The 13,495-nt window shown below is 29.3% G+C and overlaps 1 protein-coding gene across 1 annotated transcript; it reads left to right on the top strand.

The window, feature by feature from the left end:
* The first annotated feature begins 3,984 nt into the window (after positions 1-3,984).
* On the top strand, positions 3,985-6,938 carry LOC139426309 (PWWP domain-containing DNA repair factor 3B-like). The gene has a single exon (XM_071184592.1). The coding sequence runs from the start codon at positions 4,158-4,160 to the stop codon at positions 5,628-5,630; it is 1,473 nt and encodes a 490-aa protein (XP_071040693.1). The 5' UTR covers positions 3,985-4,157; the 3' UTR covers positions 5,631-6,938.
* The last annotated feature ends 6,557 nt before the right edge of the window (positions 6,939-13,495 follow it).

Raw genomic sequence — 13,495 nt, 5'->3', positions numbered from 1 at the left:
ATGTTTATTCAGAGAAAGTATATGTACTAAGATATTTTCGTAACTTAATTAATAGTTAGCACTAATTAATTAGCATATTTGAGGTCACCCTCAAGAACCATTAAGATTGACCTTTAGTTCGTGAAAATCCGATCATTAGAACGAAAGTTATTCAGGGTGATTCGTTTTTTTTTTTTTGCGGACTGTACATTAACTGTCGTAAACCCGAAAAATTGGGTCGGCTGTATGAAATAAAATACATATTATCAACATCAATTATGCATCATTATCGTCAATAGCTGCATGGTAATGGGGTTTCTCTAAACGAATAAGTACATTTTTTCCATTAATTTTGTATTTTAGTACATAGTTTATTTCTTTTATTTCAGTATGCATATATTATCAAAATTAGTTGACAATCATTGGTGTCAATAATAGTATGACGATTTTTCACATTTCTCCTTAGCAAATTAGTGCCACTTTTTCATTAATATTGCCTTAGAATGCATTGCTAATTTTTTCCGTTTCAATTATTGATTTTAAATTGCTTACTTAGCACATTTATTAGATATTGAAGCTTGCGCAATAAACTTTTTTTAATAAAATAGAGTTATAAGCTTGAAAATATTACTAATGTTATCTTTAAAAATATTTAAAAAACTGAATCACTTATAGTCAATTTTAAAACAATCTAAAAATTCCGTTTTGTTTTTCGCTCATCTCGCTCGAACGGTTCGACGTAGACTGTTCGAATGTCGTCAGTGACCTTCTTCGTGTTTTGAACCATTTGTATGCCATGCCAAATTTTCTAGCTTCCGGTGGGTGGTTTCAGACTCTTTTTAGATCCTCTACAAATTTTTTCCAAGAGAATTCAAATAGAAAAATTATCCATTTAGTAACTTTGAAAAAGTAATTTAATGGTGTTTACGATTGCCAATATCTACATTTTTATTTTTTTTATTTTTTTATTTATTATTATTATTGTGTAAATTAGTGAAAACGTATTTGTGCAGAAAAATCTATTGACGTAAACTACCAAAAAGTTAACTACTTCAGGACACTAAATAAAGGCCGATGCAAAATACTGAACTACTATAAAATGTTGAGTGCGAAAGTGTGTTTCTTATAAAACCGGGCAGCTGATTAACTATCCAGCGGCTTTTAACGAAACGCTCTTTTTCTGAGATTTTTCACTTGGTTGTAGTAGGTCACAATAATAATGCAAGCTTTTATTTCTTTCAAAACTTATTACTTAAACTAAAAAAGCAAAAAAGGCAAGAATCAAGCTTTTCTTATAATTTCTTTATTAAGAAAATGCAAACAAGAATGAGGGTTGTTAAACGCAACTAGATCGGCAAATTGCGATCTAGAAGTGGTGTGAAACTGAGAACCTTGATTCTGACGAAGTTAAATCTACTTTTTAGACAGCACTCTAAATTACTTTTCTTCTATATAAAAAGGAATTGCCATATTAGCTTATCTTTGTTGTTGAATTCATGGAATAGTAAGTTTGTAGTAAGATAGATAGTAAGTTTGTTTTGCTGCGTCAACTCTCTAATGTTCTTTTGTTTTCACGCTATGCTTATTTATTGGTCATTGTAATTATAAAAAACCTTTTTCTGCTAAGCTTATTAAACGCTTATTAAAAATGCATACACTAACAAACAATAAGGGTTCAGTTCAGCGGTAGCATGGTTCATTTTCGTCTCAATTACCTCTGCTCTCGGGAAAGACCGACTACTGCCATCATCAGATAGATCCGATTTAAAATACCAGGATAAAGAAGAAAAAAAGAACATTTCAAAAAATTACTATTAATCAGTGGCGTGCCAGCCGGGGGGGCAGAGGGGGCAGTCGCCCCCTCTGAAATTTTANCGAACTTGAATGAGGGTTGTTAAGCGCAGCTGGATCGGGAAATCACGATCTAGAAGTGGGGTGAAACTGGGAACCTTGATTCTGACGAAATTAAATCTCCTTTTTAAACAACACTCTAAATTACTTTTCTACTATATAAGAAGGAGTTGCTATATTAGCGTATCTTTGTTGTTGAATTCATGGAATTTGTGTAGATACTAAGTTTGCTTTGCTGCGTCAACTTTCTAATGTTCCTTTGTTTTCACGCTATACTTATTTATTGGTCATAGGAATTATAAAAAAGCTTTTTCTGCTAAGCTTATTAAACGCTTATTAAAGAATTCATACGCTAACAAACAATGAGGGTTTAGTTCAGCGGTAGCACGGTTCATTTTCGTCTCGATTACCTCTGCTCTCGGGAAAGACCGACTACTGCCATCATCAGATAGATCGGATTTAAAATACCAGGATGAAGAAGAAAAAAAGAACATTTAAAAAAATTGCTATTAATTAAGAGAAGGTTGTTTTGCAGAGAGTAAAGACCGGGAAAGAGACCGAAAGGAAAGGAGAAGAGTGCCTGTAGAACAAATATAGCAAAAACTGTTTCATCAAAAAAGAAAAAAAACAGAAATCCTTTATTGATGTGTCTTCCAATAATGACAATAAAAACACATCAAATGTTAATTATTTATATTGCATTTTCTGACATAATGTTTAATAATGTATTCCGTTTAATAATGCATTTTCTGACTAAACAAAAGTAAGTGGGAAGAATTTTTGATAATCCCTCGAAAGCTGAAGTGGAGAGTAGAAAGAAGATAAATACTTCATACGTGAATTTTATACATAATACTTTTAAATTGCCTTATAAAATAAAAAATAACTGCTACTTTTTCACTGAATTTCTACGACTTCGAAATTTCCCATTGATTTGCACATGGATCCGGTCTTATCTCACTAATGACGTAAGATAGGATGATTTAACTTTTTCTACATAAAAAAGTATTGCATCTATGACTTTTTTAAGAATGAAATATTGTACACAATTAAATAATGAATATATTGATTGAATCTGATAATTTGAACAATATAGATCCAACGAATCTTAGCTACGAATTCTGCAAGACTACAAACTGTATAATTTATGACAAACTTGATGAAAAATGATAGATTAGGATGGAGGATGGTGCTTTTCTCCGTGCAAGAAATATGTTTAAGACAACCCTCATTCATACACTCACTTCTTTCGTTCACTTTTTAAAACATTGTAAAAAAATCTCTTCCGATTGAAAGTAAACAGGTTTAAGAAAAAAACATTAATTTGAATTATCTCATTAATATTCGCGATCGCAACACTCGAATACGCCATCTGGGGAGAGACCGGTTTCATGCTTTTAGCCCTTCTCCCTTCCCTCTCCTTCTCTTTTCAGTTGTATAGGAATGTACTACGATAATTTCCCTTTTCTTAATATTTTTCCTTTTTATGTAATAAAAATATTTTTTAAAATTTCTATGATACTTTTCTTTAGAACTATGTTTAATGTAGTTTTCAGTTCCATATAGTTTTTCAAGTTAAAAGATTTTAATCTATATGAAAATCAAGAGAGAAACTAACGTACTTCCTTCCTCTATGACTTTCCACAGGCTAATGGTGAAAGCATGTGAAGTGTTGCCATAGGAAAAGAGTTCTGCTCTACGCCACCTGCAGCCCATTTCGATCGCCAATATAAGTAAAGGTAAATATCAGTGCTATGATGATTGGAAATGCAGCAATCGTATGCACTGAGAATGTTCCCTAAGGCAATAGCATAAAGTTATTGGTGAGTTATTGACCGGTAAATGAATTTCTCCAATCAAGATCTCGAACGCATCTCTGATTTGGCATATGCGATTTTTCTTGAAGGCAGTGTGAATAATCCTTAGGGAACCGATTAATTTCCCCTGCCTTTCGAGCATTTTTGATCTTTTAAGGGTTGAAAAGTAGGACCTGATTGGGGAGTTTTTTTTACCGGAAAATATTTTTCGTCAATCATGTTGCGTTAATGTGTGAGTCGCTTGAAATGAAATCGGTCCCGAAAGGAGTAAAAGTGAGAAAAAAAAGTCATCCTATAATGAGCAAAAGTGGTTCACACAAAACGCTTAGTGCGGAGCAGAAATAAGCAGCTTAAAACGCTATCTGAGCATAATATAAACCTTGCCAAGATATAAACAAAATCTTTACTGGACAGTATTCCTTTCTTTATATCTCGTAGAAATTTTTCATCTCTATCCTGGTATTAATAATAATAGTAACTGGTAATTAATTTACATATCTAATTTTCAATATGAATTCTGACAAGCCAGAACCTTTGTCAGATGACGAAGATTTACCCGATTTGTTTGGTGGTAATAAAGAGGCTACTGCCGAGAAGTTCGAAATAGCTCAGCATGATATTGTATGGGCTGAATTTCGTAATTTATATTGGCCAGCGCTTGTTAGATGTGTAAAGAAAAAGGAAAGGAAAGCGTCTGTTTGGTACTTGGATTCGCCAAGGAAATGCTTTAAAGTACCATTTAAAAAAATAAAGAGTTTTTCGGACCCTGAGATGACGGCTCTTATTAAAAATGAAGTTGAGAATAGTCCTATGAAAGCTAAGCATAAAAAAGTATGGCTGAATGCCATAACTTATATCAGAAGAAAAAACCAAGGCTACACTGATGATCCTGCTAGCTTTTTTGACTTGAATAAGCATTATTTAGCTTATAAAGATAATAAGTTTGATAAGCAATGTTTAGATGACATTGAAAATAGGGGCACAGCCCTAAAAAATGCAAATAGTGACACAACACTAAATGGAAATGGTGATACTACTCTAAGAAATGAATATGATGATGGAGCTAGCTCAGAAGAGGAAAGTCTTCTTAGTGATGATGACGAAGAAACTGGAATCAGTAAAAAGTTTTCGATATTTACAGATTTAGACGAGTCCTATGAAGACGACCAAGAAGTTGATAAGATAGTTAAGTGCATCGTTGCTGGGCATGTTGATAAGCATCTTCTCCAAGTGAAATCGAGAAAAGTTCGCAGCTCGCATCTAGAGAGGTATGAAGATGCTTTGAAGTCAAATAAGGACAGACTTATGCGTATCACCCCTACAAATCACATCAAGAGTATCAAGAAATTAAAAGAAGTTTCTATTTATTTAATGAATTATTATGAAAAATCTGTGGAAGGTGGTAAGTGTGAGATGGTTAATTATATAATGTATGTCTGGGTACCTGAGGCAATCGATAAAGCTCTTGAGCTTATTAGCAAAGGTTCGCTTAATTTAGATAAAACTATTCCTGAATCACGAAGGAAATTGTTTCCAACTGACAGGTTGGTTAACACCGAAGTATATGACCCTATAGTGCCTTCTCTAGAAGATAGTGTAACTAAAGCTAAAGGCAGAAAACGAGCAGGTTCAAAGAATAATAAGAAAACACAGACAAAAAAAGCTAAGGTATCTAGTGCTCCTTGCAAAGAAGAAAATAAACCACCCATTAAATCTCTAAAAAAAGAATGTAAACCTCCATTGCAATCTCCTAAAAAGAAAGAAAGTAAAGTGCCTGTGAAATCTCCTGAAAAGAAAGGAAGTAAATTTCCAGTGAAATGTCCTGAAAAGAAAGGAAGTAAAGTGCCTGTAAAATCTCCTGAAAAGAAAGGAAGTAAATTACCTGTAAAATCTCCTGTAAAGAAAAGAAGTAAAGTGCCTGTGAAATCTCCTAATAATAATAAGTTACCTGTCAGATCTTCACCAAGAACGAAAACTCAATAGTTTTTTTTTTTTTTTTNTTTTTTTTTTTTTTTTTTTCTAGTTTATATCACTCAATGAAAAAAAAACACTTCAGTTTTCTTTTATTAGAATGATTTCTGTTTAAGATTCTGATCCAAAATTATTCTCAAGTTTCGTGTGTTATGTTTCAAGTGTTGTGTGTGGTGTGTTAAGTGTTGTGTCAAACACTAGGGGGAAAAAATAAAGAACATAGCAAAATTAAATGTTCAGCTTTATAAGGCTATGCAGGCCTCTATATCTACTTTTTAAATTCATACGAATATCAGACTGTGGCATCTTGATATTGCATTTTGCTTCATGAGATATGTCCCCCATTTATAATTTTCTTCAATTATTCATTTTTAATTTATTAAATTTTTGTGAACTTCTAATTATGTGTAGAATTATATTTCATGATTATCACTGTTCATCTGAAAAATATCTCCTCTTTATATTTTTTTGTTATGTTAAAAATACTTTTTTCCGAATGATTGTTCGCATTTTTTCATTTCAAAAAGAAAATTAAATTTCAGATATTTGATCCAAATCGGTTTTGGATATTTGATCCAAGCGCCACAAAGCAGAATCACGCACAGGCAAAGTAACAAAGGGTGTAGCTTTCCAAAAAAAAAAATTTTTTTTTCTATAAACAAAATCATGCAGGTCGAAAGAAATACTTACATTTCAGGAGCTTTAAAAATCTTATTGCTTAGATACCTAAGGTCACTTACTTACTCAATAAAGTAGTAACTGTTTTTTAAACAATGCCGAAGTCAATAATAGTTTTATAATTTTTTCTGGGAACCTCTAAAGAAATCAGCACTGAAAAAGTTTTACAGTGAATTCTCTACCATTTTGATTATGTGAAATTTAGAAGATTTTTTGTTTTGGTAGCTATATTAGAATAATCACCAAATTTCTAGTAAAATTTTCTAGTATTTTGTTTATGTAAGGTTTTGAAAGATGTTTGGCTCGGTACCTACATTACAATAATCATCAAAATTCACCAACTTCTGGGCTATAGCACACCGGAAAATTAAAGAATAAAAAAATCGCAGAATGTTACAAACTCATTATCACTGGGAAAGCCAGTCTAGATTTTCCAAAATTAGCATCTAGGTTATTTCATTCGGTCCCTAGCAATTTTAGTCGAACTGATGTCAAATACAAACTAGTATGATGCCAATTGAAATTGTGAAATATTCTTCTAGATTTTGTCTGAGAATAGGATTGAGGATAAAAAGCAACACATATAATGTTGAGATTTCAGTATCGTGATCTGTGGCAGAGTAATTGGCAACTTCCGGGCAGTGGTCCGCCAGAAACTTAAAAAAGCATCACAAAAAAGAACCAACTCGAAAGGTATAACTCATATCCACCTCCGGGCAAACATCTACATGTTTTTGTTTTTAATTGCTCATAAATTATTTTTATTTAAGAATAACTAGTTTGTAACAGTTGAAATTCTGGTTTAAACCTACATAAAGGATTTAATACTTCATTGGTATATTATTATTTTTTCATAATTTGATCTAACTTATCTATGTATGTTTCATGTTGCAATTGTGGTATCTTATCTTTATTATAATTAATGCAAATTTTTTATATGATATCAAGTGTGAGCTAAAAATAATAGCATTAATATTTATTGCAATTAAATTTCTATATTTATTATGTTATTATGAAAGAAAAATACAACGATTATTGTTTTTTTCCATTTATGATTATCGCGGTTAAAGAGTTAATATTATATAAAATACATATATCAGTGTTTATTTTTGTATATATAACTCTCATTAAATTTTGAAAGTAATTTTGCTCAGTTATACCTTCTACTTAGTAAACAAAAAATATTTATTTGTTAAAATATAGTGATTTTTGATGTGGCCCATTTTATTCATACATTCTGTTCTATTCATGCTGAAAGTAAGATTATAATTGATCTTCTTAATTTAATTCTAGAAAAATTTTAAAGCTCAAGTAAAGAATATTCAAGAAATATCACAATGGTTTTCAAATTTTTAAAAAGGCTGTTAAAAATTAAAGTATTTGGATTATTGAATTTTTATTTTATATAATCTTGCTGAATATATTTACTTTTAAATGCTGACTAATTTCATGCTTCTAGTACAGCATTTTCTTTTGCATTGTGACACCGTGGCAGAATCACGACAACATTGTCACAGAAGGGTATTGAGTTCTTGCAGAAAGATCTCTCTTTTAAGAAGTAAAAAATATTGATTTTTTTCTGCAAAAATTTAGAAATATTTTTCTTTTCTGCAGAATTATATTCAAAAGACGCTGCCTTTCTCGAGGGGAAAGATGTGCTCGCGATTTTTCCATTCTCATTTGAGAAATATGTATAGCGCAATAAAAACAAAAAGGTTAAAAAGAAAAAATATATATAAATAATATATATTATATATATAAACATATATTCCAAAATCACAAAATTTTAAAAAATAGTTCACTTTAGAAATCATGTTCTTTCCTTTCATTTTTTTAAAGGATGCCATCTTTTATATTTTAAAATATGACTGTGAATGGGGATTTTGTTACAAATTCAGATTTATAGCAAAAGAATTAATTTATTAATGCAATAAACTGCAATACTTCTCATAAATTTGATTGAATAAAAACTATAGAATATTTTTAATATATTATGCTCATGAAAATTTTAGTCTTCATTTTATTAATCACAACTCGCACCAATTCCTTCAGAAGTATATGTGATGTTTTGGTAATTTTTTTGGCAATTATTGCTACATGTTTTAACTTTTTTTAAAAAAATAATTCGAATGTCTTTTATTGCTCAGTTACTGTTGTTGATATTCTCATGATATTTTTTTTTTTTAAATGCCGATTTTATTTATGGCACGCAAAGTTCGAATTGCGGATTCAAAAAATCACACACCTGGTTCGCATCAATATCATTGTTAATCCATACGATATCTAAATCCTTCAACAGTTATTGTTACTAACTTATAAATGTTTTTAAAAAATCCTTGTTTTTTAGACAATTTTATTGCACTCAAAACTCAAATCACTTTTTTGATAATTTAATATTTTAATGTGATTTCATCATTTCAATTCCAGTTATTGTTATTTCTCAGTTTATATTATTTCTACATGAAAATTTCGAATCACACATTAAAAAATTACTTTCTAATGCAAATTACAATTGACGCCAATTAAATCGTAAGTCCATACAGTTTCGATTAAATTTTTGATAGTTACTAATATTAATTTTCATGTAGTTTTTTAAGTCCGATATTTTTAATTCGATGTTTATTATAACAGTCAAAGCGAAACACGCATTTGAGTAATCCCTTTATAAAGAGTTTGATTCACATAATTTCGTAATTGATCTTTTTTTGGTAATTACTGCAACAAATTTTACAAATATTAATTAGTTTTTTTATGTGATAATGATTTTCAAAATGTGAGAAAAGAAATAATGCTCAAAGGAAATAAAATAGATGGAAGAGGAATGTCGCCCATAGTATTAGAATAAAAAAAATATTACATAGTCTATTTTTTAAAAAAATTAGATACAATTTATTTTATCCAAATAGGTTTTTTGTTTGTAAACACAACGCTTTTGCTACTTTAAATTCGTAACATATATATTTGTTATTATTAGAAGTATCTTGCAGAAAAATATTAGTGCTAGAGACGCAGAAGGCCCGAAAAAATTCTGCCACGTGACATTGTGATATATCTTCTCGAGCACTAGAAATAAGTAAAAATATTTATCCTCAAAGAGGTTATCTTTCTTTTTAACCTTTTGAAAACTATGAAAAAGTCTATTTTCCGATTATTAAGTAAATTGAATTTCTATAATTGAAATGTACAGATACATGTATTATCTTTCCTAAAATGCTAACTGTTGTGAACTTTTCTTCTTAAGCTTCTGAAAAGGTCTATTTTTTAACTACTTCTTTTTCACACTATTTTGTAAATTGACTTTCTATAAATTTCTAATAAGTTATAGTTTTAACTACTAGGAGCTTTTAAAATTTACAATACAATCTTTTTTTTTTTTCCTAAATTTCCCTTCTGTTTTTGTTTATTTTATTTATTAAATTTTTTTTTTTTTTTTGGTTTTAATGCAAACTTTTTTCATGCAGTCAAACTTATTTATCTTCTAACAGTTAAATTGTAGAAGTTTTTTTAAGATTTTAGTTTAAAAAATATACAACTTATAGTTCTTACAGAATATCGATTACTTTTTAATGTTAATGGGCGATTCCATGTTTACTCTTGTTACATGCATTGCAATGATACACATCAATATGCTTTAACTTAAGATTTTTCTGTTTTAAATTGAACAACTATTTTGCCTAATAACCAAGAAGCATGCTTACCTTTCATATTTACTCAGGAAAAACTTGATGAATTTTATTTGTTTTATAAAATGGTGACTAAAATATGGTTACTTCTAAATTTCATAAATAACATTTTTTTCCCTCTAAATAAATTTAGTAACTGCATCAATACTTACTACATAATGTTGAAATGTTTTCAACTTCTTTGGAGTTATACTTACTTGCAATATGTTCAAATGTATTTGTGTTTTATATCTTCTTTGTACCTGTAACTATAACTTTTGTACTTGAGTAAATCTTGTTGACTAGATCTAGGTGATGTCAAGATGTCAACATTATAATGTGTGGTAAAGAAATACCAATACTTCATTATGAATACTAGTAATCATTTAGAATATATCAATTAGCAGAATAATATTTTATTTGCAAAATTTATAATTTTTTATAATGATGAGATACTATCAATTATTTAATTTTGGCATTATTGTGGCTGATATTGTTATTTATTGATCACAATATTATCATTATCATAAATTCGATATTTATTATAAAAGATGGTGTTTAAGTATATTGTGCAAATAATCATTAAAATATTATTACCATGATGTTGAAAAATATCAATAATTCCCAATATATTGTCTTACTTGGGTTTTGATCTTGAGCTAGTTAAATCTGGCAAGCGTTTAACGGAAAATATCATAAATTGAACGGAAACTAGTGCTTAAAATGGATTTTATGGTTTTAATTTCATACCTATATTAACAAATGAGCTTGTATGGCCTCTGCAGATAATAGTTAATATTAGTTATGTCTTTTGTATATATTTCCCTCAATAAATATTTTTCATGCATGAAAAAATTTATGTATTATCTTTCTTTTACCAAATAACATCTATTAGTTATTGTTTGATGATTTTGATACATTAAATTTTTTTTTAAAAAAAACAATGTATTTAGATAAAATTAAAATGTTTTCAACAAATAAATGATTCCTGTACTTTTCTTTAGAAATATTTATGACCAGTTATTGGTAAAGGTACTTATCCAATAAATAGGTGCAAAAAAAGGAGAGAAAAATATGGTTGCCAAATATAAATAAATAATTAAAAATATACACGGACTGCCCTTAATATATATTTTTAGAATCTTCAGTCAAAAATAAAGTAAAAAAGATTGCACATTAAGTGCAAAATTTTTTATTTGAACAAGGTAAAAAATACTAATGCTATCAAAATAAAAAAAATTCATTACTGGAGTTGAATGATTGCTGAAGGCAAAAAGAGGAATTTTTCAACGACAGTAAGTTTTATCCGATAGTCAAACAGGTTTCGATGTCTCACCTTCCCATTTAGAATTTGTTAGTTTTACTGTTTATTCTCCCCTGTTAAATATTCATTTGTAATCCCCTAATGTGTATACTATTAAGACAAGAATTTTAAAAATATATATCCAGGGTAGTTATTATGGAACATCTTTTGTGATTAGGATCATCTACTAATTTAGCTTTTCTAAATACAAAAAATTTATCCTACTAATACTACTAGTAGGATGGATTTTTTTGTTGGAGGAAATCCATCTTACTATGAATGCCTAACATTTTTCGTTGATATTGTTATATTTATTGTAAAAAAAATTTTCTATTGTAATGATTATTAACTAGTACTTTCCAAATGCAATCACAACCTAACTGCTTTAACGAGACAAATTCTGCAGGAGGATTCACACTTACTATAAAAAGTCGTATTTTTAAAATTCCATTTCTCAGGAAGTATTTCACTGATTTCATTCAAATTTTGTATTTTGCCATGTAAAGTGACATTATTTAAATTCCATACCTTACAATTCAAAAGTGTTTGGACTATTATTAAACAAAATAATAAATATCAACTAGAAGTTATTTAACGAATTTTACAAGCGTGTGCAAAAAAATTTCTATTCGCTTAATAAGTTCTCGAGATATGGCGGAATACGCAAAAAATAAAATTAACATTAAGGGGATCCAATGATTGGAAAGTTCTCCTGACCTAACAAACTATAGTGGCTTCCCCCTATATTTTGAGAATCAAAAATCCGAATTAATTTTATCCGTCNTATATTTTTAGAATCTTCATGTTTATTGAAAGAAAGTAAGTTTTTTTGACTGATTCCGTAACTTAAAATATCGCCTGTACTAATTAACTAGCATATTTGAGGTAACCCCGTCGAACCATTAAGTCCTAAAACGTGAAGATCCGATCGTTAGAATCAAGTTATTTAAGGTGGTTCGTTTTTTATTTTGCGCTTTGGGGACATTTTCGTTATGTCCGCTAATTTGCACCAATCAGATTTCAAAAAATAGTTGCGGTTGAACCTTCGTTTCTTTTCTGAACTAATGTTAAAAAAGATGCAAGAAATCACCAAAAACTAATGTTTTTTCTTTAAAATTACTCTGCTTACTACACTACACTTTATAGGAATAGCGCATTGCAATTAAAACAACGAAAAAAAACGTAGCAACTACAATAGTTTTGTTGCACCTTAATTCCAACCGCTGATTTTATGTATAAAAGTTATTAAGTTTCACTATAATACCCTTCTAGGAATAAAACCCTCCTCCATTACAGCAATAATAACCAAATCGCAAATTTCCTTATTCTTACGTAAGCTTTTTTTTTAAACATGTAATTTTTTCTTCTTCCAAATTCAATTATTTTAACAATTTTTAAAGGTTACTTTTTCTTTCTTCAGATAATTGAAATTTATAGTATCTTACTACCAAGGTATCTTATATAAGGATTGCTCATACTCTTGTTTGTTTTTTGTCAAAAAGAATCTAGTGGCAGCAACCTCTTTCTCTTTAAATGCTTACGTAATCTTTGAATGGCCCTACTACCTCTGCTACAATTGTATAACAATTGAGTTCAGCACGCAACAATTAATTTGCTGTATATAAAATACTGAACTCATAATAAAAAAATTAAGGTCAAAGTCCATTTATAAAAATAAAATAAAAATATGATAGTGGTTTTTACATTGCTAAAGATAACACACAATTAAATTCATTTCTCCATTCCGTCTTTATTTTCGGAAATTTATTCCTATTTCGCTCTCAAATGTACAGACTTATTACCTTGAATTTCAGTTCCGCGCGCTGATCACTTTTCTTTTTGTTGTTAAAATTGTTGTCGGAACAAGTTGTTACGTAATTGTTTTCTGTTTATGAACTTTGATATCAATGATTGCTACCGCCATCTAGCGTTAATGAATGGCAGCATACATAAGATGTTACTGTTGCGAAGAGAAACATGACATTTTTGTAGGCTACAATAATTTTATGGAAACTGTAATCGACAAAGATTCTATACATTTTGAAGATGGGCAGGTAGGCTATTTTATACTGTAGATATCTTTTATACGTTTACTAATTTAATTCATATAAATAATTCCGATTGTTTCTTATCAAAACGGTGTCTTTTATCTGTTTGTTTCCAGCTTTCATATAAATATTTGTTTTCTTATTCGTTTATCATTTAGTTTTTAAGTGACCGTTATTGATTTTTTA

The sequence above is a fragment of the Parasteatoda tepidariorum genome, chromosome 8 (assembly GCF_043381705.1).
Source record: "Parasteatoda tepidariorum isolate YZ-2023 chromosome 8, CAS_Ptep_4.0, whole genome shotgun sequence".
NCBI lineage: Eukaryota > Metazoa > Arthropoda > Arachnida > Araneae > Theridiidae > Parasteatoda > Parasteatoda tepidariorum.
This window is presented reverse-complemented; position numbering and strand designations above follow the sequence as displayed.

Coding starts and splice junctions, on each gene's coding strand:
- LOC139426309 (XM_071184592.1), top strand. CDS start 4,158: ATGAATTCTGACAAGCCAGAACCTTTGTCAGATGACGAAGATTTACCC.